The sequence below is a fragment of the Mauremys reevesii genome, linkage group 18 (assembly GCF_016161935.1).
Source record: "Mauremys reevesii isolate NIE-2019 linkage group 18, ASM1616193v1, whole genome shotgun sequence".
Lineage (NCBI taxonomy): Eukaryota > Metazoa > Chordata > Testudines > Geoemydidae > Mauremys > Mauremys reevesii.
Window position 1 is genome coordinate 3235395 of NC_052640.1, and position 27008 is coordinate 3262402.

The 27008-nt window shown below is 40.7% G+C and overlaps 1 protein-coding gene across 7 annotated transcripts in view; it reads left to right on the forward strand.

The window, feature by feature from the left end:
* The first annotated feature begins 281 nt into the window (after positions 1 to 281).
* The window catches only part of GIT2 (GIT ArfGAP 2), a 57987-nt gene continuing 31260 nt past the window's right edge, over positions 282 to 27008 (forward strand). For 3 of the 7 annotated variants that reach the window (XM_039505315.1, XM_039505320.1, XM_039505316.1), the window contains exons 1-8: positions 2586 to 2781; positions 14978 to 15111; positions 17398 to 17510; positions 18709 to 18814; positions 19235 to 19321; positions 19475 to 19605; positions 20649 to 20743; positions 22355 to 22400. In XM_039505315.1, the coding sequence (XP_039361249.1) occupies positions 2730 to 2781; positions 14978 to 15111; positions 17398 to 17510; positions 18709 to 18814; positions 19235 to 19321; positions 19475 to 19605; positions 20649 to 20743; positions 22355 to 22400 (764 nt within the window). In that variant the 5' untranslated portion in view covers positions 2586 to 2729. Of the gene's footprint in view, positions 301 to 2582; positions 2782 to 14977; positions 15112 to 17397; positions 17511 to 18708; positions 18815 to 19234; positions 19322 to 19474; positions 19606 to 20648; positions 20744 to 22354; positions 22401 to 27008 lie in introns of those variants that run through there. The other 4 variants (XM_039505321.1, XM_039505318.1, XM_039505319.1 and 1 more) reach the window with 3 other exon arrangements.

The window sequence follows — 27008 nt, forward strand, 5'->3', positions numbered from 1 at the left end:
TTCCTTCCCCCAGGCTCGCCCATTGCCTGGCGGAGGAAAATACACGGAAGTGGGCGCTCTTCCCCCGCCCTATCAGGGCATTGGTTTCGCCTACAGGCTCCGTAATCAAGTGGGAGGGAGTGACCCTTCCTAGTACTTCCGTGCGGCCGAGGTCACCGTTTTGGGTGAGGGTAGTTATCACGCACTGACTCCCCGGCCGCCATCTTGGGGTAGGGCAGTGTGAGGCTCCCCCAATCCGTTTCGTCCCGGCTGCCATCTTTGATGAGGGCAGCAATGCTCTCCCATCGGCCGACACAAACCGTGCGTGACAGCAACTTCCTTTCTACCCGTGCGTCTCAGGTTGCCATCTTGGAAGAGGGCAGCTGGCCAACCTGGGCAGAGCAGTGGTTCAGACCATTGGCTGTGGTAGTGTGTCTCCATCACTGGCCAGTGCCTTGTTGCTTCAGAGATAAGTGAGGGTGCCCTTCAGGGCCCTCAGACACTTTACTATTAGGTGCTTTATACATAAGATGGCAATAGAGAACTGGCTGGATAAATGGGTGTGCAGTCTGGAGACAGCTAGATAAATGGGCAAGTATGGAGATAGACTGATGGATAGATTAGTACATATCTATAGATTGGGCGACGGGTAAGTAGGTAGGGAGTTAGATAGCTGCCATAGGGTGAGACAGCTAATACATATCATATGATCAGTTGTGCAGATTTGTACACTTGCAAGCAGACCTCCCCCTCCCCATTCTAGCCCCCTATTAACTGGCTGCTAAGCTACAGCAGGAGGGTGGATCCTCTACTCTTCTCTCTGCCTAGTGCAGGGGTTCTCAAACTGGGGGTCGGGACCCCTCAGGAGGTCACGTGGTTATTGTTAGGCCTGAATGAATATATAGCAGACAAAACAGTTATGCTAACCTGACTGAAATCAGGCTAGCAAAGGTTTTGATAATCCCAGAGTGGAAAAGTATTAAAAAGCAGTATTGTTTAACAGAGCCCTGGAAAACGTGAGACAAGCCTGAAATAAACCAGGAATTGCATTGCTGGCATGCCATTAGCTGTGCTAAAAACAGTGTTTAAAAAGCTAATAAAAAACTCTAGCATCCCACGGTTCAAATTCTAACTTTTTGGTTGAGTTATAGGTTTGTTTAAAAACTCCCCTGTATTTCTAACTTTTGGGTGTTGTTAAAATATAATTAATAATCTAAAGTTGTAAACATAAAGTCTAGGCATGTATATATATTAAAAGTGTCTAGTTTTAAGTTGTTAAACAAAGAAAGGTGGGTTTTGCTCAAGTCAATAATGTATAACGTAATAAAACTGTCTATATAAGCTAATGCTAAGCTGTAAAAAGGGCTTGGTTCTCACTGGAAACGAGCGGCCTTTTGTTAATGCGTGCACTTGTCAATAAAAAGCTTTTAATAAAATCTTGCTGGTGTTAACTGTCTCTCTAGCTAAACAAACAACAAATTTCGCTGTTGGGGTTAAAGTCCCTAACATTATTACATGGGGGGTCGCGAGCTGTCAGCCTCCACCCCAAAGCCCGCTTTGCCTCCAGCATTTATAATAGCATTAAATACATAAAAGAGTGTTTTTAATGTATAAGGGGGGGGGGGGTCACACTCAGAGGCTTGGTGTGTGAAAGGGGTCACCAGTACAAAAGTCTGAGAACCCCTGACCTAGTGGTTGCAAATGATCAGACAGATGACCCTCAAGGTGAAAGATGGCAGCATTGTTAACACTTACAGTTTTATGGTAAGTCTTGCAATATTTTTTTTTTAACTTTAAGGCCCAGCTCTTGGAAACAACGGAATACATGAGAATTCCAGCTGTCATTTTTAATGTTAGTTTTTAGCCCTCATGGTTAGTGAGGAAAGCTTGAAATTGTGAGCCAAGTGAGCCCTAACAGCTTGAAAACCAGAAGCCAGAATCTAAAGTTCATTGCTAATTTTTGCATCTAATTATTTTTGGGGTCTAACATAATATTTGAACAGTTGGGCTTGGTACTGCTGTTTAGACAAAGGCAAGTTTATATAGTAATTATATAAGTTATACAGCCCTGTCTGGGATGGTTTAGTTGGTGTTGGTCCTGCTTTGAACAGTGGATTGGACTAGATGATCTCCTGAGGTCTCTTCCAACCCTAATCTTCTATGATTCTATGGTAGAACCTCCCTACTTTGCTCTCCTCCTTCTTTACCATGTGCTCTTGCTTATGGCGGTAGACAGAGCATCTCAGAGAGGGAAAAAGGTTAGGGGGACTAGCTTGGCCTTGAGTCAGCCTTTTCCACCCACCAGTCTGGTCTCAGACACCCACTCCCTTCCTGACTGCAATGATGGTGCCCCTGTGCCTTGGTGACAAGGAGCCTGTGGGATTTGCCCTTGTGCATGGTCAAATGGTGCTCTAAGAGCACACAGAGTTTCCTTGGGAGCAGTGGATGCACAGGTTATAATTTGTCTCTCTAATGTTAAAGTAGACATAGGAGGGCTCTGAGGCTAGTCTGTTTCTGGGCCTGTTTCTGCCAGGAGCTAAAATGGTGTCCGAGCCGGCTCCAGCCCTAGCCATGCCAGGAAGTAAGATGGTGGCCGCCGCCTTGGCTGCCTCCCTGTCACGTGACAGTCTGCTGCCTGGCTTGGTGAATGGCGCTGGGGGCGTAGCGAGCGGCGCTGGCGTACGCCTGGGGCGGCCCCTCAGTGGGACCCGTTAGAGCGGCAGGAAGAAGCGGCCCCCGCCCGCGCCAACATGTCGAAGCGGCTGAGGAGCAGCGAGGTCTGCGCGGACTGCAGCGCTCAGGGTAGGCGCGGCCGGGGCTGAGGGGGATGGGCGGCCCCGAGGAGCCCCGTCCCTTGGGACTCTCGCTCCGGGGCCTTCCCCACGGGAGCCCTGCCCGGGGGCGCGAGTTCGCCACGCCCGGCCCGGCCCGCGCGCTGCACCTGGACCTAGGCCGAGCCCCCGCGGGGCTGCGTGGCCGGCGGGCCCTGCCCCAGGCTCACGCCCCCGGGCAGCCGGTGGCGCAGGGCAGCGGCGGGCGCCTCGGGGCGCGAGCGGAAAAAGCCGCCCTGGCTGCGCGGAGCAAACAGGAAGCCCGGTGCAGAAGTCGTGCAGGAGCTGAGCGCTGTGCGCTCCTCGCAAGTGACAGCGGCTGCTCTGGAGCGAGGAAACAAGCCCGGTCTTTGCATCTGTGGTGACAGGAGTGTCCTGCCCGGGGCTGGAGCCTGGGCGTCCCCGTTTCCGCTCCCCGGGGCCGGCAGCACCCTGGCACCCTCTCTGCCTCCAGCCACGAACCGTGCTGCGTGCCCCTGTTTGAAAACCATTGTCGAGCCCGGCTGCCCTAGGACTGTGTCTGACAAAGGTTGCCAAGCATGGTCGCGGCTAGTCTGGTTTGGACATGGGCTTTTGAAATACCTTTGGTGTATTCTGGGCAGGGTCTGTGTTTATAGAGTGTAGGGCACAATAATTGGGGCCTCTGAGCACTATTGGAATATAAATATTGATATAGACTAACATAAACAAAAGAGGGTTTCTAGAATGGTTTCTGATAACTTGCCTGTACACTGAAAATGGTTTTAAACAGTTTCTAGTTTGGGCAATGGCCATCTGGCCAAATCACAAAACTAGAAATCAATAGATGTGGGTGCTGCTAGCCCGTGGGGAAGGGATAGCTCAGTGGTTTGAGCATTGGCCTGCTTCCCTTCCAGTTCTAGGAGATCGGTATATCTTATTTAATCAGTGTGTATCACTTTTGGTGTGTCACTTCCCCGCTCTGCCCCTGTGAAATACGAATAATAATACTTTTCTACGTCTTGAGTATTGATGGGCTTAACTCATCTGGGTTTGCAGTGGGTTTTAATTTGTTGGATGAATGGATGGTATGGTAGAAGTGCAAAGTATTAGTGTTATTCTGACACTACGTCACCCAGACTTCATAGAAACATAAACTAGTTATTCACTTACCAAAAAATAAATAAATAAATAAAATGTAAATAAATGTATGGAGATATACCTATCTCATAGAGCTGGAAGGGACCCTGAAAGGTTATTGAGTCCAGCCCCCTGCCTTCACTAGCAGGACCAAGTACTGATTTTGACCCAGATCTCTAAGTGGCCCCCTCAAGGATTGAGCTCATAACCTTGGGTTTAGCAGGCCAATGCTCAAACCGCTGAGCTATCCCCCACATTGAAGTTGCAGTTGTAGAATAGGGCAGCCACCTTTCCATGCCCTTCCAGAATGTGGACCTAAAAGTCCCAAACTGAAATGTTAGAAAACTAGTTTCTGAGTTAAGGACTCCCTGTTTATGTCACCATATACAGTACTACTATTACTAGGTAAAAGCAAATTGTTTTCTTTAAATTAAATTGTTGCTCCTGTCTCATTTCTTGACATTTCAGTCCTCCAGTTATGCTCTAAAGCAAGAATTACTGCTTTAAAATGATGCTTTGGTAAAGTTTCTTAATCTTGAGGAACCATCTCTAGAAACAAGAGGTTGTAGCTCATTCAGCCACTGACATTTCCAGAGAAGGAAGTGAAAGGGCATATTGGACCACCAGCTTGTTAGCCATGGGAAGCTGTTTGGGTGTGTGCTTGGGGGAGCTGTTTAAATATCAGTACTATTGTAGTCATTCACAACTTCAGTTTACTATCAATTTCAAGTTTGAAACATGAGCTGTACAATGATACCAACATCATTTAAAACAAAATTATTTGGTGGCTCAGCTACTAACATTTAGATTGTAAATTCTTTGGGACAAGGACTGTCTCTTTTTTTGCATGTTTTTAGATTTTTAGCTGCAGTGATTTAAATAGGTTTGGGGTGGGGCAAGGCTGTAGCAGCCAAGTTCAGAGAGAAAACTTGTAGGTAAGCAAGATAAGGTGAAGGTCTGAATGAAAATTGTTGTGTTGTGAACAAAGAGGGAAGGCCAGAGGAGAGTGTTTGTGTGTATATATATGAATCAGCAAGATTTAGGCATGGTCTGGTAGACTGAAGAGACTGGAAGGATGGTGGTGTCGTCCCTGGGTGATGGACAGCTGAGGGGAAAAGGGTGGCCTTTCAAGGCAGGGAGTGTGTGGGGTGACGACAGACAATGACTTTAAGGGTCTAGAACAATGGTTCCCAAACTTTAACAACCCGTAAATCCCTTTCATTAAAATATCAAATCTTGTGAACCTCTTCCCCCCCCCCCCCCAAATTAATATTTCCAGGGATTTTCTCCTTTGCCTGAGCATAAATTATAGAAGAAGTGGCTTGGAAATAATTTGATTTTTTATGACATTTATTATACACTATTATATTATTTATTTTATTACATTATGAAAACGGCAACACTCTTCCAAGATTTCATTTTTGTAGCTTATATCACTTCGATTAAGCTTCCTACATGTTTCATCAAGGAGTACCAGACGTGAAACAGCATGAAGGTATTTAAGAAGCCCACTCAATAAAGAGTTCCTCCCACAAGCATTCGAGTCTTGAGCAGTCCAGGCAAGCAATGCACGACTACAACAAAGCTTAAACTTGTTCTGCCAGGAAGTCATGGTCATGGGGCTCGGGGTGCCATGCCCGGGATCCCTAGGGACGGTTCTGTCCGCCATTACAGAATTTTTTTCTGAGAACCCCCTGATACATTTCACGAACCCCAGTTTGGGAACCACTGGTCTAGAATGAAACTTCTAAGTCTGCGAAGTTACACCTTACTCATCTCACAATTTTAAGTATCAAGTTTAAAAAATAAAATGTCTAACATAAAATTTGACGGAAAAACATTTAGTGAGATAAATCTTGTAAATTGGCATACTTATATAATGTAAATTGCTAATTCCATGAGTGAACCTCCATTTAAGGAGATACAGTCCAGATACATTACCCTTTTAAACATGTTTCCATACATATGTTTATAATCCAACAGAATATTAAAATGGGAGAATTTAAAAATTGATTTACTTTTTGTGTTTGCTGTTCCTTTTTACACTTTTTTTTCTGCTTAGATCAGGGGTTCTCAAACTGGGGGGTCAGGATCCCTCAGGGGGTCACGAGGTCATTACATGGGAGGTTCCACTCCAAACCCCGCTTACCTCCAGCATTTATAATGGTGTTAAATATATTAAAAAGTATGTTTAATTTATTAGGAGGGTCGCACTCAGAGGCTTGTGATGTGAAAGGAGTCGCCAATAAAAAAGTTTGAGACCCACTGGCTTAGATGTTTATTAAAGACTTTATTTCATAGTCAGTTTCACTTCCTGACAATTCAGTCAGTGTATTGTGGGTATGCCAAGCCATAGTAGTGTTGCCAAAGCATAAGCATGAAGCATAATCCTGTGGGATTTGTTGAAGGTAGGTACAGTTTTCCCAGGATAGGGCTTCGGTGTGTTCAGGAGTTTATCGTCCATGTCCATTCATTATGCCTGTACTGCAGAGATTGTATGAGAAATTGAATCATAGAATCACGGGACTGTAAGGGACCTCAAGGTCATCTAGTCCAGTCCCCTGCACTCATGACAGGAGTAAGTATTATATAGACCATCCATGACAGGTGTTTGTCTAATCTGCTCTTAAAAAATCTTCAGTGATAGAGATTCCACAACCTCTCCAGGCAATTTATTCTAATCCAATGATTAGAAATAGCGTAGGGCAATGTTTTAATTTGATGAGGTTTGTAAAACCTAAAGTATAGCTTTTAAACTATGATGGATGCATTTAAAATCTTTCAGAATAGTGGAAATGGTAACATTTCCACCAATAGTATCACTCTAACAGGGAATGCCTCTAAAATGTTACACATTTTAAGGGTGTGCACTCTACTTGACAGTGTCCCTTTACACATATTTCATGCTTCTTTTATATCTGTATGTGAGTGATCTATAATTTTGAAGGCTGTGTTCAGAGAAGAATTGTGCTTCATCAAGTCAGGTTAAAATAACATTGAAGTGTTAGCTTTTTGCATAAGATTGTTCATAATGTACCATACTACAGCTAAGTTTAGAAATCACATTAAATTTGTTGTGCTGCCATGAAATATGTTAATTTCTACAAATTCAGATCTCTTGGTCTCTTATAGCACAAGACTCTTGATTTGTAAACTGAATAAAGCAATTTTGTAAGTAGATTTAAACATTAAACTAGCATCAGAGGAGAAAAAAAATCTGTTGACAGATGTTGCTCTTCTAACATTACTTTCATTTTACAGTTGAACTAAATTGAGCTCAGAACTTGGGTAATTCCTTATGAGCTTGCACGAGGAATGACTCTGAGGGCATGTCTACACTGCAATTAAAACCCCCCATCTGGCCTGTACCAGCTGACTCAGTCTCGGGCTATGGGGCTGTTAAATTGTGGCATAGACATTTGGGCTCAGGCTGCAGCCTGGGCTATGGGACCAAGGAATCTGAGCTGCAGCCCTGAGCCCAAACATCTACATTGCAATTAAACAGCTCCTTGGCCTGAGCCCTTGCCTCTGCTATATATGTATAGTAGAAAAGCGCTGGTGTCTAATTGAAGTGTAGACATACCCTAAGACACCAGAATTTTGTCAGTAGTGAGTGATATTATCTGCTCAGTTTTAGTGCTGCTCAATAAAACTACTCAAATATTTAAATGGCCATGGTAAAAAAAAAATTAACATTAAATTATTTACCTTTCTTACAAATAACATCATAAATTGTTAAAACTGAAGAGTCTCAGCAATCAATTTTACTTTCCTCCATTGTAATTTACTCTCTGCATTTTATTCAGCTTGAATAGAAAAACTAGATTAGTGAGTTTCTACTTGGTTTTGCTTGAGAGGATTCCTGCACTAGTCCAGTGTTTTTGTATCTGAATTGCCCTATCTAAGTTGGCTTTTTGGGCCTCCTTTTGGCATCTTTCCTGCAAACCATTATGCAAATATGTAACTGTACTTATGAATAGTCCCATTAACTTCAATAGGGCTACTTATAAAGGTGAAGTTATACACATACATAAGTATTTGGAGGATCATGGCCTTAGGGGCTAACTGAGAAACCATAATTTGGAAGTTTTGTTTTAAAAATGTTTAAAAACTTATGCATTTTTGTTTTTTCATTTACATCTGCTCAGTAACAATTCTTTCTAAGGAATACCCGAGCATCATAAATAGTCTTTCCTTCTCAAGCTGTTGTGATTCATACTATATTTGTGTTTTGTGCTGTGATTTATTTGTCAGGCCAGTGATCCTCTCAAAAGAAAGACTGGAATTAATCACTAGACTGCAATGCACAGAAACTCTGAACATCCCAAAGTTTTGGAATAGTAATATAAGGCTGGAAGGGACTTTTGAGAGGTCATCAAATCCAGCCCCTTGTATTGAGGCAGGACCGGTAAACCTAGACCCATCCCTGCAGGAGTTTGCCCAACCTGTTCTTAAAAATTTCAGTGATGGGGATTTCACACTCTACCTTGGAAGCCTATTCCAGAGCTTGACTAACCTTATAGTTAGAAAGTTTTTCCTAATATCTAATTTAAATCTCCGTTGCTTCAGATTATGACCATAACTTCTTGTCCTACCTTCAGTAGACATGGAGAACAATTGATCACAGTCCTCTTTACAACAGCCCATAATGTAACTGAAGACTTATCAGGTCCCCCCTCAGTTGTCTTTTCTCAAGATTAAACATTCATATTTTTTGTACCTTTCCTCACAGGTCAGGTTTTCTAAACTTTTACAATTTTTGATGCTCTCCTCTGGACTCTTTCCTCTTTGTCCACATCTTCCTTAAAGTGTGGCGCTCAGAATAGTACAAAGTACTCCAGCTGAGGCCTCGCCAGTGCTGAGTAGAGCAGGACAGTTACCTCCTGTGTCTTACATACAACACTCCTGTTAATACGCCTCAGAACAATATTAGCAGTTTTTGTAACTGCATCACATTGTTGACTCATATTCAATTTGTGTCACCACTTATTTCCCCTTTTTTTATTTGTGCATTTGATTCTTCCTTCATAAGTGAAGAACTTCATGGTTATATTTACTGAATTTCATCTTGCTGATTTTCATATCAATTCTCCAATATTTCATGGTTGTTTGGAATTCTAATCCTGTGCTTCAAAGTGCTTACAACTCCTCCAGTAGGGATGTAAATATCGGTTTAAAAAGTTAACCAGTTAAACAAAATTACATCGTTTAACCAATTAATCATTAACTGAGGTCGCTTTGGCATGGCTGGGGCTGGGGTCTCTCCAGCCCAGCTGGGGTCCCGCTGGCCTGGCCAGTGCAGGGCCGCCAGGATTAACAGTTATGGTGGGTTAATGGTAAGCCTAATGCTTACCGGTTAACTTTTTACATCCCTATCCTCCATCTTGCTGTTTTTCTACAGATTTTATAAGCAGACTCTCCACTCCATTAGCCTAGTCATTAATGAAAATATTGAATAATATTGGACCCAGGACTGACTCCTATAGGATATGCCCTCCCAGTTTGATAGTGAACCATTGATACTTTTTGAGTATGGTCTTTCAACCGTTTGTGCTCCCACTTTATAGCAATTTCCCCTAGACCACATTTCCCTAGTTTGCTTATGAGAATGTCATGTGGGACTGAGAAGCCTTACTAAAATGAAGATATCACATCTACCACTTCCCCCCCCATCTCCTAGACCAGTAACCCTGTCAAAGAAGAAAATCAGGTTGGTTCAGCATGATTTGCTCTTGACAAATCCATGCTGGCTAGTCTTTATAACCTCATTATCCTCCAGGTGCTTACAAATTGATTGTTTAATAATTTGTTCCATTATCTTTTTAGGTGTCGACGTTAGACTGATCTTTAATTCCCCAGGTCCTCTTTGTACCTATCATTAAAAAGGGGAACAAAATATTCTTTAACCTGTGATTTCCCTATTTTTGGCTTGTGTTCCTTTTTCCTTGGTGTTTATATTAATTGTGTTAAATATCTGGTCACCATTAACCTATTTAGTGAAGACTGAAGCAAAATAGGTATTAAACACCCCTGCCTTCATGATGTCCTCAATTATAAGCTCTCCTTCCCCTCTACACTTTCCTTTGTCTTTCTGTTGCTCCTAATGTATTTAAAGAACCACTTATTGCTTTTTATTTGACATGTCCCTTGCAAAGTGTAACTCATTTTGTGCCTCAGCCTTTCTGATTTTGTCCCTGCATGTTTATGCTATTCTTTTGTACTCCTCCTTAGCAAGTTGTCCATCTTTTTTACTGTTTGTAGGATTCCTTTTTGATTTTCAGATTATTAAAGAATTCTTGTGGAGCCACATTGGCTTCTTGGATGTTAACAGCCTTAATAAAATTAGGGCTTTGTGTGTAAAAACAAAGCAAACAAAAAAGATAGTTTCATTTCTGTATCTTAATGAAAATAGAGTCTCGGGTGACCAGATTTGGAGTTTACCTGTACTGAATTTTTCAACAACATGAATGAGGATTCCAGAATTAATGTGCGCGGCTTTTCCCTACCTGATACCAAATGGTTAATGTCACACACATATCTGCTAAACTGTCAGGTGCACCAGGATTCTATTATAAAGCTTCATTTGTGCTGCTTAAGTGTATTAAACATTATGGAGTAAATTGGAGTTACTACCACAGTTAATCCTTCACTTCTTGTGTAAGTTATTTTTTTCCTGGCCTGCCTTTCTCTTGATGTAATTAATAATTGTTAATTCTAGCTTCTTAAATGCCTTAAAATAATAACACTTTGCATTCTGTAGCAAAGTGCAAGTATTTTGTTCTTCTTTGACATAATGTGATTTCATATGTGCTTTGTCATTATACTTCCTATTTTGTATTATTTTACAAATTCACTTTTCAAACTTAGCTACGTCGATCACATCATACTTCTTGTTTTGAATTGCTCTGTAGTGTTCCTGTAAGCATATTTTGGCCTATCTCTCTGGCTTCCTTGAACATCTTTCAGCAACATGAACTTAATTGTGGCTAAAACTAGGCGTTGTCTATATACAAAGTTTCACCAGTTTAACTTTGTGTCTGTTTAAAAAAAATGATTGTTAAACTGTGTGCGCACAGGATTTTGCACTAATTAATTCAATTTTTAAACCTGGTTTATATCCATTTAGTTTAACTCACCATTTCCTACCTCACACTCACATCACTCTGGAAATTTCCACCACGTGCATCTGATGAAGTGGGTATTCACCCACGAAAGCTTATGCTCCAATACTTCTGTTAGTCTATAAGGTGCCACAGGACTCTGTCACTCACATCATTGTCCTCCAAGCCACTTGAATTTAACTAAATCAGATGAAGATTATATTTTATAAGGCCAGAACGGTTCACTGTGATCCAGTCTGACCTCCTGTAAGGCAAGTTTAAATTGAATTAACAGGGTTCATGCAGCTTTTTGCACAGTCTGTCCAAATCTGTTTAAAACTGCACCTTTAGGGTACGTCTAGACTACTCGCCGTATCGGCGGGTAGCGATCGATTTGTTGGGAATCGATATATCGCGTCTCATCTAGACGCAATATATCGATCCCCAAACGCGCTCCCATCAACTCCGAAACTCCACCAGCGCGAACGGCGGTAGCGGAGTTGACAGGGGGAGCCGCGGACGTCGATCCCGCGCCGTGAGGACGAGAGTTAAATCAATCTAAGATACTTCGACTTCAGCTACGTGAATAGTGTAGCTGAAGTTGCGTATATTAGGCCTGGTCTACACTGGGGGGGGGGGGGGTCGAACTAGGGTAGCGTAGCTGAACTCGAAGTACCCTAGTTCAACTGACTTACCCCGTCCAGATGCGGCGGGGTCGAACTCCGCGGCTCCAAGGTCGACTCCGCCACCGCCGTTCGCGGTGGTGGAGTTCCGGAGTCGACCGGAGCGCGCAGGGAGTTCGAACTATCGCGTCTTGATTAGACGCGATAGTTCGAACTCCGAGAAGTCGAACTCACCGTGTCGACCCGGACGGTGAGTATAGACCTACCCGAAGATTGATCCCCCCCACAGTGTAGACCAGCCCTTAGTTAAACTAGTGCAATTCTGACTATAATGAAACTCCTCAGCCCTTTCCTTTCCTTCTCTGCCTCCACTCCCACACACTCAGTCAGAACCCATTATCTTCTCCGTCACTCAGGCCTGTAATCTGGGGGTCTTCTTTGACGCCTCCTGCTTCCTTGCCTAACACATCCAGGTGTCGTCTAAATCCTGCTGCTTCCTCCCCAAACACTTTACAAAATCAAATATTTTCTTTGAGTCCATGTTGATAACTCTTATTTAGACCCTTAGCATCTCATGATTTAATGATTATGTCCATCTTCTCTCTGGTCTCTAACACAGAAGCAGCTAAGAACATCATCTTGGCCCATCACTTTGATTGTGTCAATCGCCTGTGAATCCTTCCATTGACTCTCCTGTTTTCCACTGTATCACATTTTAACTCTGTTCTTATCACATCACTCCCTACACTCTGCCAATGACTCAAGGCCTTAAATGCTTATTTGTCATCTTCTGCCACAAGCTTCTGCTTGCTTTTGTCCATACTGCTCCTCATGCATAGAATGCACTCTCTGAACTATTCAGGGAGGCTGCTGTCTTCTCAATATCATTACTCTTGTACTCTCCCCTCTTGGTAGTTCCACTTGCAATATTTTGTTTCAAATCAGATTGCAGGCTCTTTGGGGCAGGGACTGTCTCCTGCTGTGTGTTTTTTACAGTGCCTGAAATTGATTCTGTTTTTTGGGTCCAACAGCAGTAAGAATAGTTACTATAGTTAGCAAGCAGAATGCACATGGTCTTTGCACAGTAAACTATGCCCTGTTAAAAATGTTCTCCAGTTACACAGATATTCTAACATCTGTCTAAGATGTGATGTGGGTATATTTTGTTTAGTGTGTATACTGCTTTGAAGTGTCCACATACGAAATATTCTGTCAGTATAAGCTGTAGTGATGTTCAGATAAGGATAGCTGTAGGAATCGACATACTCATATTTATTTTAAACTGTTTAAATTTTATAGCCCTTGCTATTTTGAGCAAAAACTTGTTTCTGTATAGTTGATAGAATATTAATTCTCTGAAAGCTGACCACGTTCTGGTTGTCCACTTGTTGGCTTTTGGTCTTTTGAAACTTCGTACTATCTGAAACAGAGTCTTAAGTACTTGAGTCTGAAAATCCTTGGAAATAGTAGTACAGTAGCCAAGCTTAAATTCAAAAAGAATCTTGCTTTTTATCTAAAACAAACTTTATGTAAACATAAGAAACAAAGGAGGGCTTGTACACTTTGGAAACTTCTAATGTATCTGAAGAGAGGAGAAACACGAGGAACTGAAATGTTCTGTTTAGATATTCAGTACTTAAAAATATATTGTCGTTTTCACTGATTTATGTTGAAGAGCATGCTGGCATCAAAAAGCTTAGTTTGTTAATTAGTTCTAATTATATTGAATGATCCTGTAAATTAACTGGCATGAATTAGCTAAATAACACAGGTCATCATATTACCTTTATTTGTGTTTTGTTCTTGACCAGATGGGTTTACTGTGAAGACAAACACCTTGTTTAAACATCATAATCTTAAAAAAGTGGTGTAAGTGAAGAATCCCATTGGCACATGTCCTGGGGGGGTAGTCTTTCTTTAAAACTTAACACAGCTTTATTTTTTAGTGGTGAAACTAGCTAAACTGTAAATAATAATTGTATTGGTTTTACTAAACTTATCTTGCTTGCACTACCACTAAAAGGAAACAACATCTCTGACCTCAGGCTAAATTGCAGCTTGTTTCATGTGATGCTAAAGATGCTATATAAAATACATAATCCACTTCAAAAGAGTGACGTACATTCAGTAAAAAGAGTGTGTATTTCCCATTTCCCCCTAACCTTTGTGCGTTTGTCTGTTAGTTTGTGAGCCCTTCAGGGCAGGGACCATTGTTTCTTGTCTGACCTGAAAGTGCCTGGCACATAGTAGGGCACTACCATAAACCAATAATAAATTATAAAAATAGGAATTGCAACTTCAGAAGTAGATTGGGAAATGAGTTAGTGACTTCTTTTGAGACCATATTGGAATACAGTACAGGAGTTTCAAGTGACATACACCTTTAGTATGTGGGTAAAGATTGTAGGGATATACTTTTATCTGGTTTTTCTCACATACCAGAATGGCAGCGCAATACCCTAGGGAATTGTGACGTCTCATGATGGTCAAAATCATTCCATAGAACACTGAACATATCTCATTGACCGGCCTAGGTGTCTTTTACTTAGTCTTACTATGGGGAACTGTTGATAATGAAACATGCTGTGCTATAACATTAGATGATTACTGGCTTAGTGTAAAAGTAGCATTGTAAGGAATTGTCAGTGTGGCATTTAATTTTTGTTTTAACCAGTTCTTGAAAGTAACATAGCTATATTTTTCTCTTTTGTCTTACAAAAGTAGTGCCTCTTATTTGTATATTAAAATAAAAATACATAAGAATACACTGCAGATTTAACAAGGCAGGACTTAAAACTTTGAGCAATAAACAATAAATACAATACTTATTATTTATATAGTATTTTGCATTTAGAGATCTCCAGGCCGTTTACAAAGATGGGATATGTATCGTTATTCCTATTTTACAGACAGGAAAACTGACACATTAATAATTACAGGATTTTCTATGGCACGCCTCATTGTAGTATCTGAGCACCGCATGACTGTAATGAATCTAGCCTCATAAAATTCCTATTGAGGAAGGGAGGTATTGTCCTCACTTTATAGATGGGAAACAGATCAGAGTAAGTTGGTTTTTTCCTCAAGGTCCCACAGCAAGTCAGTGTCAGAACTTGAAACAGAACCCAGATCTCCTGAGTCCCAGTCCAGTGTCTAACCACAAGACCCATATTTCCCCCAATATCTTGAGGCCCAGGGAGTCTGACTTTCCCAAGTTCATATAGCAAGTAAGTGATGGTAGATCCAGGAATAGAACCAGTTACACCTGATTCCCAGTCTCGTGCTCTAACCACTTGCCCATGGTGCTGCCCATATTATAATAAATATACCTGCTTCTCTTTTCCAGACCCCTGCTGGGCATCTGTAAACAGGGGAATTCTGATTTGTGATGAATGCTGTAGTGTTCATCGGAGTCTAGGACGTCATATCTCTCAAGTGAGGCATCTTAAACACACACCATGGCCTCCAACGTTGCTTCAGGTAAAAGCTGAGGATTGCTTTCTGATGAGAATCGGAAAATGCAGTTCTTAGAGAATTCTAATTACTAAACTTTCTGATGGGGAGGGTTGCTTCATTAAGCTCTTCTTAAAATAGATTTCTTGGTTTCTGTTACATTGCTGTAATAGATTATTAAAGTCAGTGTTACCTCCACATTTTAAACTTACTGTTAGGGCAAATTCAGAGCCTGGGGTATAGTTAAAATTTCCTTGGTTTTGAGAGTTAACTTCTGTCTGTCTGTCCAACCGGAGTACTGCAGTGCATCCACTTCTACTCAAATTGTCAGGTTGTAACAAGCCTTTTTTTCCCCAGAGCTACAGATGAGGTCTGTTGCTGTGGCTATTTAGGAGAATCTAATTCTAAGCGCCTGCCCTTTCTGCTTTCATTTCTTCTTTCTCACATGTTCTCTATTTTGGGAAGCCTAAAAGATCCTTTGGTAGCTACTTTAGTGAAGCCTTCTTGAAAAGTTGTTTTGCTCTTTCAAAGTTTAAATTTACTTGAGGGTATGTCTACGCTATAGAGACTGTACTAGCATAGCTACATCACCACAGCTATGCTGGCATACCCTGGGATTGTAGATGTAGCCTACACTGGTAGAAGGGATTTTTTCCACTGGTGTAGGAACAACACCTTCCTGAACAGTAGTAGTATGTGTCTACACTGGGGTCTATATTGGCATAGCTTTTATAGCTACGTCATTCAGCTTTTCACACCCTGACCCACGTAGCTATGTCAACCCAAACTTTTAAGTGCAGACCAAGCAGTAGTGTTTGTGGGTGAGAGTTTGTGGACCATCTGCACTTGCAGCAATAATAATAATTTGCCTGGCATCTGCAGGCCAGTTAACAATGAGTAAAAATTGCATGATTTTCCATTTCTTTGCATTTTGCATATTGTAGCAGTTCTCGGTCAGAACATATACTGGCACGGACACTGATTGTCAGACGTATACAAATATGTGCCTGTGAACATTTATTCCCAAAACAAAGGCTTTCTTCTAGTTAATTTAAAGGAACTATCCTTGCTCAGTATAGGAATCTGGTATACACACAAATAGATCTGACATTCCATTTAGGGTACAGAAACATGCAAATGTGTTGCCATTCTCATTTACCTCCATGTGAGCCTGTCCTTTTTTCTAAACAAAAACCACAAACCAAAGGCTTCTGGATGAATAACTTAAAAAGTGAGATGTTACTTTGTAGCATGTCTGGATTCCAACACTTTCACTATGTAAATGTGTATGAAATTAAAATAAAAGTGAGAGTTAGATTAAGATTCAGGCAAATTATATTTTATTTTAAAAATAAGTTTAGATTGTATGTGTCTGATTTGTCTCCCTTTCCCCACCCCAAAATGCACACTACCTCTCTGCTCTGTGCAATGGTGCCAGTTTCTAAGTACAGAAGACAGCACTCTTCTCGAGATAGGTGGCTGCTGCTTTTAACAGCAGAAGATCCACAGCTGGGAAGAAACCAGTCCATATGTCTCACCTGCACACCCTAAAAAAAGATTACTCCCAGCCAAAGTGAGGAGAAGCCACCCATGCTTTCAGTTCCTACGCAGTAGGGAGGTCTGAGGAGACAACCAGTTTCCTCTTAACCTATATCCCTACAGCAAAACAAAGAACCTGTGGGGAAAAGAGGCAAGTGGATAATGTGCCAGTTCATGGAATGTAACTGGTTGACTGATCTCCCCAGGAATTCTGCCCATCTCTCCTTCATGGCTGAGTTTGGGTCTCTTTGGGAGAACAAAGTCTTCTGGTGCAATTTAAAACAGCATTAGGTGTCTGCCTTCAGGTAAATGCTGCCTTCCCTGCTTGCAATATAATCTGTGAAACTACTTTATTTTTAAGGCACATCCCAAGATATTCCAGGTGCCATACAACAATAAAGGGAATAGAATAGGTAAACATACATGATGAACCTCTTCTTGAACTCAAATTGAGGGGAGGGGAGGCTCTTACTGAAAACAAGAGCTGCAGCAAGCTTAACTGGGCTTTGGGACTCGTACAATCTAAAATTGATAATGGAAAATATAGACAAAAGAACATCATCCTAACTCACTCTCTTTTTAACAAAATAAGTTTTGACACTAGCTGTCTTTTAATATTAATAAAAAAGTAAAAAAAACAAACCCTTTTCCATGGCAACTTTCTGTAGTAGCGTAAAAATGCTCTCCACTTAGGAAATACCATCTGTGAGCTGCTCTGCCTGTGCGGGTAGTAATAAAATACTTAATGCCTGTTGCACACATTTTGGGTTTCAGATGGTTGAAACACTGTATAATAATGGTGCTAATTCCATATGGGAACATTCTTTGCTGGACCCTGCATCTGTTATGAGCGGAAGACGCAAAGCCAACCCACAGGATAAAGTGCAGTAAGTAGAATGTTTATAAAATTCTCTGTCTTCAGGAACCCCTTTGTAAAAATGTACCTACTTTGACTAGTTGTGAGAAGGGCAGCAACAGATGAGTAAAAACCTGATCTTGTATCAAGTGTAATCAAGGACATTAAAGAGTATTGCTGATGTGAATAAATCTGAGAAAACCCAGTCTCCTTTATTCACTGACTTAACCCCTGATCTGTGCTCACAGTAGAGGAGATGTTAAATATTCTCTGAAGTATCCTTGAAGATCACTAAGGTTCTTCTTCGAGTGATTGCTCCTATGCATTCCAGTCAGGCGCACACACCTGACTGGAATGGATAGGAGCAACACATCTCGAAGAACAACAGTTACTACGGTGAGTAACCGTCTTTTTGGGTTTCAAAGACTATGCTGAAATGAGTGAAGAGGTCTTTTCATTCTATTGCATCATGTGCATCAATAGTATTAATGTATCATCTGTGGTCCCAATTGTTGGGTATTGATTTTTTTTTCAAATCTTCTCTTATATGCCTCAAATGTCATCTTTTCCATTTCTTTATCAGTATTTTCTTTCAGAAGCTCAGCTAATTAGTTTTAAAAGCACAGTTTCTTATCTGACTTTGTATATTAGTTTAAGTTGTTGATCCTGAGAGGTGCTGAGCACCAGCAGCTTTCAGTGAAATCAATAGAAGTTGAGGGTTTTCATAACATTTCAGGACAGGCCTTAAGCTTGTAAGCAGGATAATTGAAAATAGTGAAGTAACTTTATTACTTTTAGAGTTGGTCAGAAATTTTCACCAAAAATCTCAATTTTTTTCCAGCATTCTAAGGGTTATTGTCTGAAAACAAGCATTTTCAGTTTTTCTACGAACCTCAGCCCTCCTCCCCCAAAAATGTTTGTTGTTGTTGAAGAAAATAACATTTTCATTTTTTATCAAAAATTTTCCCTGGGAAAGAGAGAGAATTTCACTACTAGCTTTAATTATTTTGACACTATTTTCAATAACAATACCCTTCAACAGGGAATTAAAATCTGGATTGAATTATGTACCAGATGACAATATTTCCTAGTGTCTTACACTGTCATTTGCTCTATGCAAAAATCAAATCTGTTAGCATATTTCAATACAGAATGCCATGTGCTTTAATTTTATTTATAAAAAGCCAACATTTATTTTGCGACTCCTTTGCTTTGATTTCTTCTTACAGTCCCAACAAAGCAGAATTCATTAGAGCTAAATATCAAATGTTAGCATTTGTTCATCGCTTGCCATGCCGAGAAGATGACAGCGTTACTGCCAAGGACCTTAGTAAGGTAAGTATTGCTTTCTTGCAGTTTGTGGACTGAAACAAAATAGCTTGCAGTTGTCACAAGATACTGTAAGACTGATACCTGAGTAGACTTGAATTACTCTGATCTTAATATGAAAGATAACTAGTATCTCCATGGTACTGCATTTTTGTGTATACAAATATATTAAGCATTCAAACTTAACCCTGAAGGGAAATATTTTTCAACAGTGTCTGGCACTAACAGAAGTTATATATGGATGTTAGAGAACCACAGGCCTCAAGTTAACTGACACACCTTACTAGAAACTGTTGGAAAGTAAAATATTCAGTGGCTATATATAACTAGTTTTTTTAATATCTGTTCCTAATACAGTGAAGATTACTTTGACTCATTGTTCTTGTATAGCCAGACTTTTAACATACTGTCCTTTTTGTTTTTCAGCAACTCCATTCCAGTGTGAGGACAGGGAATCTGGAGACGTGCTTGAGATTACTCTCTCTAGGAGCTCAGGCCAACTTTTTTCATCCTGTATGAAAACCTTTTTTATTAGCTTGGTGTTAGATCAATTTTTAGTCTGTCATTATATTTATGTTGATTTCAGCTGACATACATTTTATATCAGTCACGTATTCAGACCTGCTGATTGAACATAAGCATGTGTGGTTTTTAATGACTTTTTAGGAGAAAGGAAACACCCCGCTTCATGTTGCTGCCAAAGCAGGACAGACTTTACAGGCAGAGTTGTTGGCAGTCTATGGTGCTGACCCTGGCACACAAGACTCCAGTGGAAAAACTCCAGTTGACTATGCAAGGTAAATGGCTTTGATGTTTTGATTTTTAGTTTTGATTTATTTATTTTTTTAATGGTAAATTATCACCTCTCCCAGGTTCTCTGGGTATCCTGACAGACATTTAATTTCACAATTAAATCTCAAATGAGTGCTTTTCCCAGGATAAAATAAATGCACACAGGACAAATAAAATATCTCCAGTCTTCAACCTAAGGGAACAGATTGGCCTTGCAGGGTCTCAGAAGGGCTTTGCTCTACCAGCTAATGGCTCTCTAGTATTGGTGGGGACTCGATTCCAAATTCCCTACCAAAGAACACACTGCAGGCAGCTTCCGCTCTTTTGCATCAAGGGAGCTCCAGGGGCATGAGTGCCTGTATGATTTCAAGTGCAGCAATATGGCAAAGGAAGATGGACATCTAAGTAACCAGGTCTCAAATAATACATTATTTATTTGTATTACTATAGCAAGACTTAACATGCATTGTGTGTATGAAATTACAGACAAGCCACCAAGCTAAGGCTGTATTCCAAACAATTCCAGTAGCAGCAAGATTCAGAAGTCGTGCAGTCTCAGTGCTTGGATTTATTTATTGCTTTGGAAATGGTATATGAGGAGACACGGAGGACAGAACAAGTCTTCTGTGAGAATCAGATACCATGTACCAGAGTTGTTGCCACTGTTGTTATTCCAGTACTAAACTGGACATGGTTGGTTTACCATCTCAAAAACTGCTCAGAAAAGACTATTGTGCCTGTTTTGGATAAATTGTTAATCAGCTTCTCTAGCAGGTAGATAAGCAAAGCTATTCCAGAGTACGCAGCAACTCATTTTGAACAGATCAGAAAAGTCTTATTCCCTTTTAGTATTTACTTCTGAAGATTCTGTTGTGATTCTGACACCCTTTGGAAAAATCTCAAACACATACTAAATTGAAAATGTTGCTATGATCTGATGTTGTATTCATGATGCTAAATTTAATATTTTCAGAGCAATTTTTGAACCTTTACATTTTATAGCCAGTGAATCATAAATGAATGCCATTTTCTGTTTTATGTCTAATAGACAAGGAGGGCACCATGAATTGGCAGAGCGCCTTATAGAAATACAGTATGAACTTACTGACAGACTAGCGTTCTATCTCTGTGGCAGGAAACCAGGTGAGTACAAAAAAACTATCCCAAAAAGTGTTATTTTTCAGATAGTGATTATTTGAACATACAAACTAAAAAGAATATTACACTCATGTCATTGATGTTAACACTAGCCCCATGAGATCATTTATAAAAATTCTCAAGCCTGTTAAAAATAGGCATGAAATCATAGAACAGCAAAGGAAATGTTAGTAGCTTAAATTAGAGATGGTACAATTAAAATTTGAATTACATTTTTGAGTGTTGCTAGACAAAATGGTAAACTAAAATCCCCTTTTTGTTGTAACAAAACATGCATTCTGTCTCCAATACCCCATGCTCTGACTAGTAGGGTTATAGGGTCACAAGGTACTGGATGATTTAAGTGACAGAATCTGCTTAAGAGCTACCGAAGACTACAAAAGAAACTATCATGGAGTGAGATGCAGCATGTTCCCACAGCTGGCTAGGAGACAGAGTAGGAATAAATGGTCAGTTTTCATCATGGCAGGGGGTTACAAGGGTGTCTCCCAGTTCTGTGCTGGGTCCAGTGGTGTTCAATATATTAACAATCTGGATAAGTGGGTGAACAGTGAAAATTTTCAGATGTCACACAGTTATTTAGGTTAGTCAAGTCCAGAAAGAACTAAAGAACTTCAGAAGACCCAAGCAATCTACGTGAATGGGCAACACACTGGCAAGTAAAGCTCAATATTGATGAACAGAAAATAATGCACATTGAAATGAAAACCTTAAACTACTCATACGCCTTTCACAGCTCTAAATTAACCATCAACTCAGGAAAGGGACCTGAGTGTTATTGTAGACAGCTCAATGAAGACCTCTGCTCAACCTGTGGTCAAAAAAAGTGATCTAAGGATACATAAGGAATGGGATGGAGAATAACATGGAAAATATGCCATTATATAAATAAATGGTGTGCCTCACCTATATTCTGTACTACTGGTCACTCCATCTCAAAATAGATGTTGCAGGATTAAGGGTGCTCAGAGAAGGGTGACAAATTATTAGGGGCAAGGAAAAAATCATAGAGAGATTTTGGGATTGTTTACTTTAGAAAGGAGATGAATAAGGGGAGACATGATGAAAGTGTATAAAATAATGAATAGTCTGAAGAAGGTAGATTTTGAGCTTCTGTTCTGTGTCTCACGATCCAAATGCAAAGGGATGTTTAGTGAAATCAAAATGTGGCAAAAGGAAATACTTTTTCAAATAACACGTAATTAAACTATGGAACTTCTTGTCACAGGATGTCATTGAGGTCTAAGTCTTAGTATATTTCACAAAAGGATTGGATATTGACATGGATAACCAGACTATCCAGCATTGTTAGTTAATGCTAACAAATTTTGGAAGAAGCCTTATGCTTCAGGGCTTTAGACACTCTAACTGAGGGGGATTAGAAGGAAACCTAATGTGGGAGGCCAATCATCCTGCATCTGCTAAATGCAGATTCCCTCTCTGCAGGTTGGAGAGCTAAGATCTGTGACTTTAAACAGTCTAGTAGTAAAACAAATATGTTGTATAGTCTAATAAAACTGAGAAATGTAGGCTAGTAACAATGGTTGTTTGAAACACATCCTAAGTATTTTAACATTTAGCTTAACTCATTTTCAGATCACAAAAATGGACAACACTTTATTATACCTCAAATGGCAGACAGGTAAGACTGCTGATTGAATAGCATGTATTTGAATAAATATCAAATAATTAATAATTGGTACTTTAAATTTTTGAATTTTCTGTTGAAATATCTTTCAACTTCCTTGTCACTACACTGTGTTTATTCCTTTTTTGACACGTTTGGTTCATCATATGAGATTTTCTGCTTTAGTATTTTAAAGAATCTGAGGAAAACTAGAAAAGTAAAAGGGTGTGAAACTTATTAGTTAGGTATGTGAAAGAAAATGCACAAGTAGTGTTGGAAAGCAAATTGGATTGATAATATCAGTAATTACTCTTGAACTTGTATCCTGATACAGCACTGTAAGACTTATATTTGCAGGAAAATGGTGTCTTTTCTAGTAAGCTTTCTGTAGTGTTTGCTGTGCTAGTGATAAGAATTTAGGAATGTAAAGGTCATGTTTGTTTAAAAGAAATATAAAGAGTTAACATATCATAACAAAGGCCATATATTTTTCTTTTATTGCTGTGCAATTGGAAATAAGACGGCTGTAAGTAAACGACAGACTTCAGTTTTTTTGCAAACACACTAATGAATGTAACAAAGTTGCTTTAAAAAAAAACTTTAATTAAAACCAGTTAATCTTCAGTTAGATATACAGGTGATGAGTATAGTTTTGTACAATACTTTATGGTGCAGTAAGGTCTTTTTCCATTAATAGTAATACTTAGCTCTTATGTAGGACTCCTCATCCATAGGTCTCAAAGCACTTTACAGAGCAAGGTGAGTTTCTGCAGCCCAGCATCTCACATTCTGGACATCTGGGCTGCTTTGCTCTCTCTGCAGCTCACTGAGGCGGAGTTTTGGAGCTGAGTGGTCAGGCTACACCCCCTCAGTTCTTGTTAGCTTCCTTTCTCTGTCTCCATGGCAGCATTCAAGAACAATCAAGGGGGAACAAGAAGCCCAGCACTACGTGCTGAAGCAATGCAAATCACACAGTGGGTGGAGCAGTTTCCCCTTTCCCTCAAGGCAGCTCACATAAAGAGAGACCTGAACCAGAAGGCGGACTGGCTCAGCAGGCACAAGGTGAACAGCTCCGAGTGGGGCCTGAATTAGGATGTCTTAGAATTAATCGTATGATCATTCGGCCTGCCCTCAACCAGCTTATTTGTGAACCATGTGAAGACACTAGAGCACTTTACCAGGGAAGTGGACCCCAGATCCATGGGAACAGAAGCCCTATTGCACTGATGGGTAAAGGGTCTGCTCTATGCATTTCCACCCTTCCCATTATTAGGGAAGATGGTCAAGAAAATAAAATGAGAATGGGAAACCCACATTGGATGAGGAGACCCTGGTTTTGGGACTTGTTAGGGCTGAAATTGGGACTGCTGCTACAAAGCTCCGAATGGGACAGGACATCCTCCCATGAGGTCCTTCTGCTTTCTCTGGACCTGAACCAGCTGTATCCAACAGCCTGGCTATTGAAAGGGAAGCACTAGTATCATTGACTCTGTCCTCCAAAGTCATCAGAACACTTCTTTATCCTAGAAGAGTATCAACCTTGAAAGCATACTCCTCTATCTGGACCAAGTTTTGCATCTGGTGCCAGGAACATGAAGCAAACCCAAGAAATTTGGGAATTCTGGCTATCTTGCGTTTTCTCCAAGAAGTTTTTGACAAAGGTCTCCAGCCCAACACTGTTACTTGTCAGGTGTCTTCCCTTGGTAGTGTGATGTTTTCAGGATCCACAGGTTCTCTGACAAAGAACCCCTATATAGCCAGATTCCTTAGGGAAGTGCAGTTAGCCAATCTGGTGGTTAGAACTCTTTTTACCAAGTGGAACTTGCCATTTGTACTGAGAGCCCTGACAAACCCTTCAAACCACTGATGTCAGTGTCACCATTTTATTTGTTCATCAAAACTTGTTTTGATAGCCATCACGTCCAACGGGCAGACATTGGAGCTGGCAGTGCTCTCTATGCAGGAACTTTGCGGCATGCTTCATGAGGACAAGGTGGTGCTCAGAATTCCAAAATCATTGGTCCCGAAGGTGATTTCCTCTTTCCACGGTTCCCAAGAGATGGTTCTACCTTTATTCTGTCCAAGGCCATAGCATCCCACCACAGAGAGGTGGCACACCTTAGATGTCAGAAGGGCTCTGAAAATTTGCCTTGAACAGAGTCCACAGGAGATCAGGTGCCATGTTTGTATCCTTCAATGAAAGGACTCAGAGCTTTCATTTCTCTATTGGTAGTGGATTAGACTATGCATTGTGGAAGCAAAAAAAGCATTGGAGATTCCAGTTCCAGAATGTTAAGGCATGCTCCATGTGATCCCTGGTGACCTCATGGACAGAAAGAGTTAGTGCCTCCACAGCAGAGATTTGTAATGCTGGTCAAATGTTCCCACCTTTATTAAGCACTATTAGCTGGACTTCCTGTCCTCTACAGAGGCATCCTTTGGCAGGAAGGTGCAGCAGATGGTGGACCAGAAATGATTGCACCCTTTGAGCAAATATTCTTATAGATGGGGATGGATACTGTTTTCCTTTTTCTGCCCTTTTCTATAACATTCTTCCCAGACATCAGGAATTGTGGGAGATGCTGGGCTGCAGAGCAGGAAATTTCTTACCAATAATTTCCTTTCTGCTAGTAGCATTTCCCACAATAGCCACCCTGGATGGCTCATGAGTCAAAGATCAGATATTAAGTGGAATCATTACCATATGACACTCTTCCTTGGTGTAATGTAAATAGTTCATTATCTCTGTAATATTTATTTGTTAGTGATGTTATGCGGGTTTTACAGCGTGGAAATAACTCATCTGGAAGCAAGCAGAAACTGAGAGGGCATGGCTGTGTGGCTCCAAAACTGTGATTCGCCTCCGTGAGCTACAGAGAAAGGAGAGCAGCCCAGACCTAAAGAATTGTGGGAGATACTGCTAGCAGAAAGGAAACTATTGGTAAGAAATTTACCTATCGTAAGCCCCATTTTACATAGGGTGAAACGGAGGCAGAGAGAGGTGAAGTGATTTGTTCAAAATCACATATCAGGTTATATGGCCTGCAGTAGAACTTTGGTCTCTCACTGCTGTATAGTGGCCTCTCCATTGGGCATTTCTTCCTCTTTATCCTCATCCAGGAGAATTGCTTGCAGGAACTTACCCAGAGCCTTCCATCAAACTACCCTATTTGAGTCTTTCCTTCACAAAGTTCCTTGGAAGAAGTTCTATTGAAAGGATTTTGTGTCTGTGCTGGGTGGGTTCCACCCAGTAATATACAGTGAGCTCACAATTTGTTGATTTTCTGGGTCTGGGGTTTCCACATTAAGTTCTGTTTTTGTTCTAACCACAAAGTTTGCAATTTGTGTGTCAATCTTGAGACAGGAAGCTAATAGCAGAGGATTGCTCCATAGTCAGTCAATACAATACATCTTGTGGGTGATGTTGAGATGAGGCCTTAGTGCTTTAGCGTATTTATTCACCTGGTGGTACCCACCTTTACCACTGATCAAGTAAAATAATCCTTGTGGGTTTATTACAGCTTTTCATTAGTTGACAGGACTTTTTTTTTTTTTTTTTTTTAGGGCATGGTCAGAAGAGTATTTATTTTTAAACTTCCCTCTAGGAGCATTTCAGTGTCCTATAACACATTCTGCCTCTTTAGATGTGCAGGATTGCCATTTGGAATGTTAATAGCCACTTGATTCTGTGTGTCCTGCAACAACTATGTACAAGAAATCCAAGGACAACCATACCTATCTTCATAGTAACCACCCCAAACACACCAAGAAATCTGATACCTACAGCCAGGCACTCTATCACAGTCCGGGATATACACCTTAATGCACTCAAAACTATCTTCACTAAACAAGGACGCTTTACCAGAGAAGTAAATCGCATCATGGAACAGGCCGCCCAAACATCCCCAGAGAACCTGTTTCAATACAGAAATTAAACAAAACCCTCTCCAACCACACACCCCTACTTGTCACCTTCAACCCCACCCTGGAATCCATACGGAGTATCATCAAAGAAGTACAACCCATACTTGATGGGGACCCTATTTTGAAAGAAATCTTTCTTGAACCCCTTCTTCTGACCTTCAAACAACCCCTCAGCTTCTCCAACCTCATCATCAGAAGCAGCTCCCCATAGACACACCCGGACTCACCAACTCAGAACAGCACCAGGCCTTGCCAGAACAACAGATGCAAAACGTGCATCCATAGCTCCATTGCTACAATGATTGTCGTCCTCCCACAACACACCTTTCAAGATCCATGGGTCCTACACGTGCCTATCTCAACATGTGGTGTACCTTATCTGGTGCACTAAATGCTCCAATAACAACTATGTGGTGAAACCAGACAATCACTATGCTCTCAAATAAACTCTCACAGAAAAATGATAAAAGACAAAAACACCCCGTCACATGTGGGTGAAAACTTGTCACAAAGCAACCCCTCTGTATCTGACCTGTCAATCCACATTCTCAAAGGAAATCTGCACATCTTCAAAAGATGAGCCAGGGAGCTTAAATTCATAACTTTGCTAAACACTGAAAATCATGTCTTAAAAAAGACACTGGACTTACATATTGTTGTAATAAGCCATAACACACTAACCCCTCTTTTTTTTTGTTT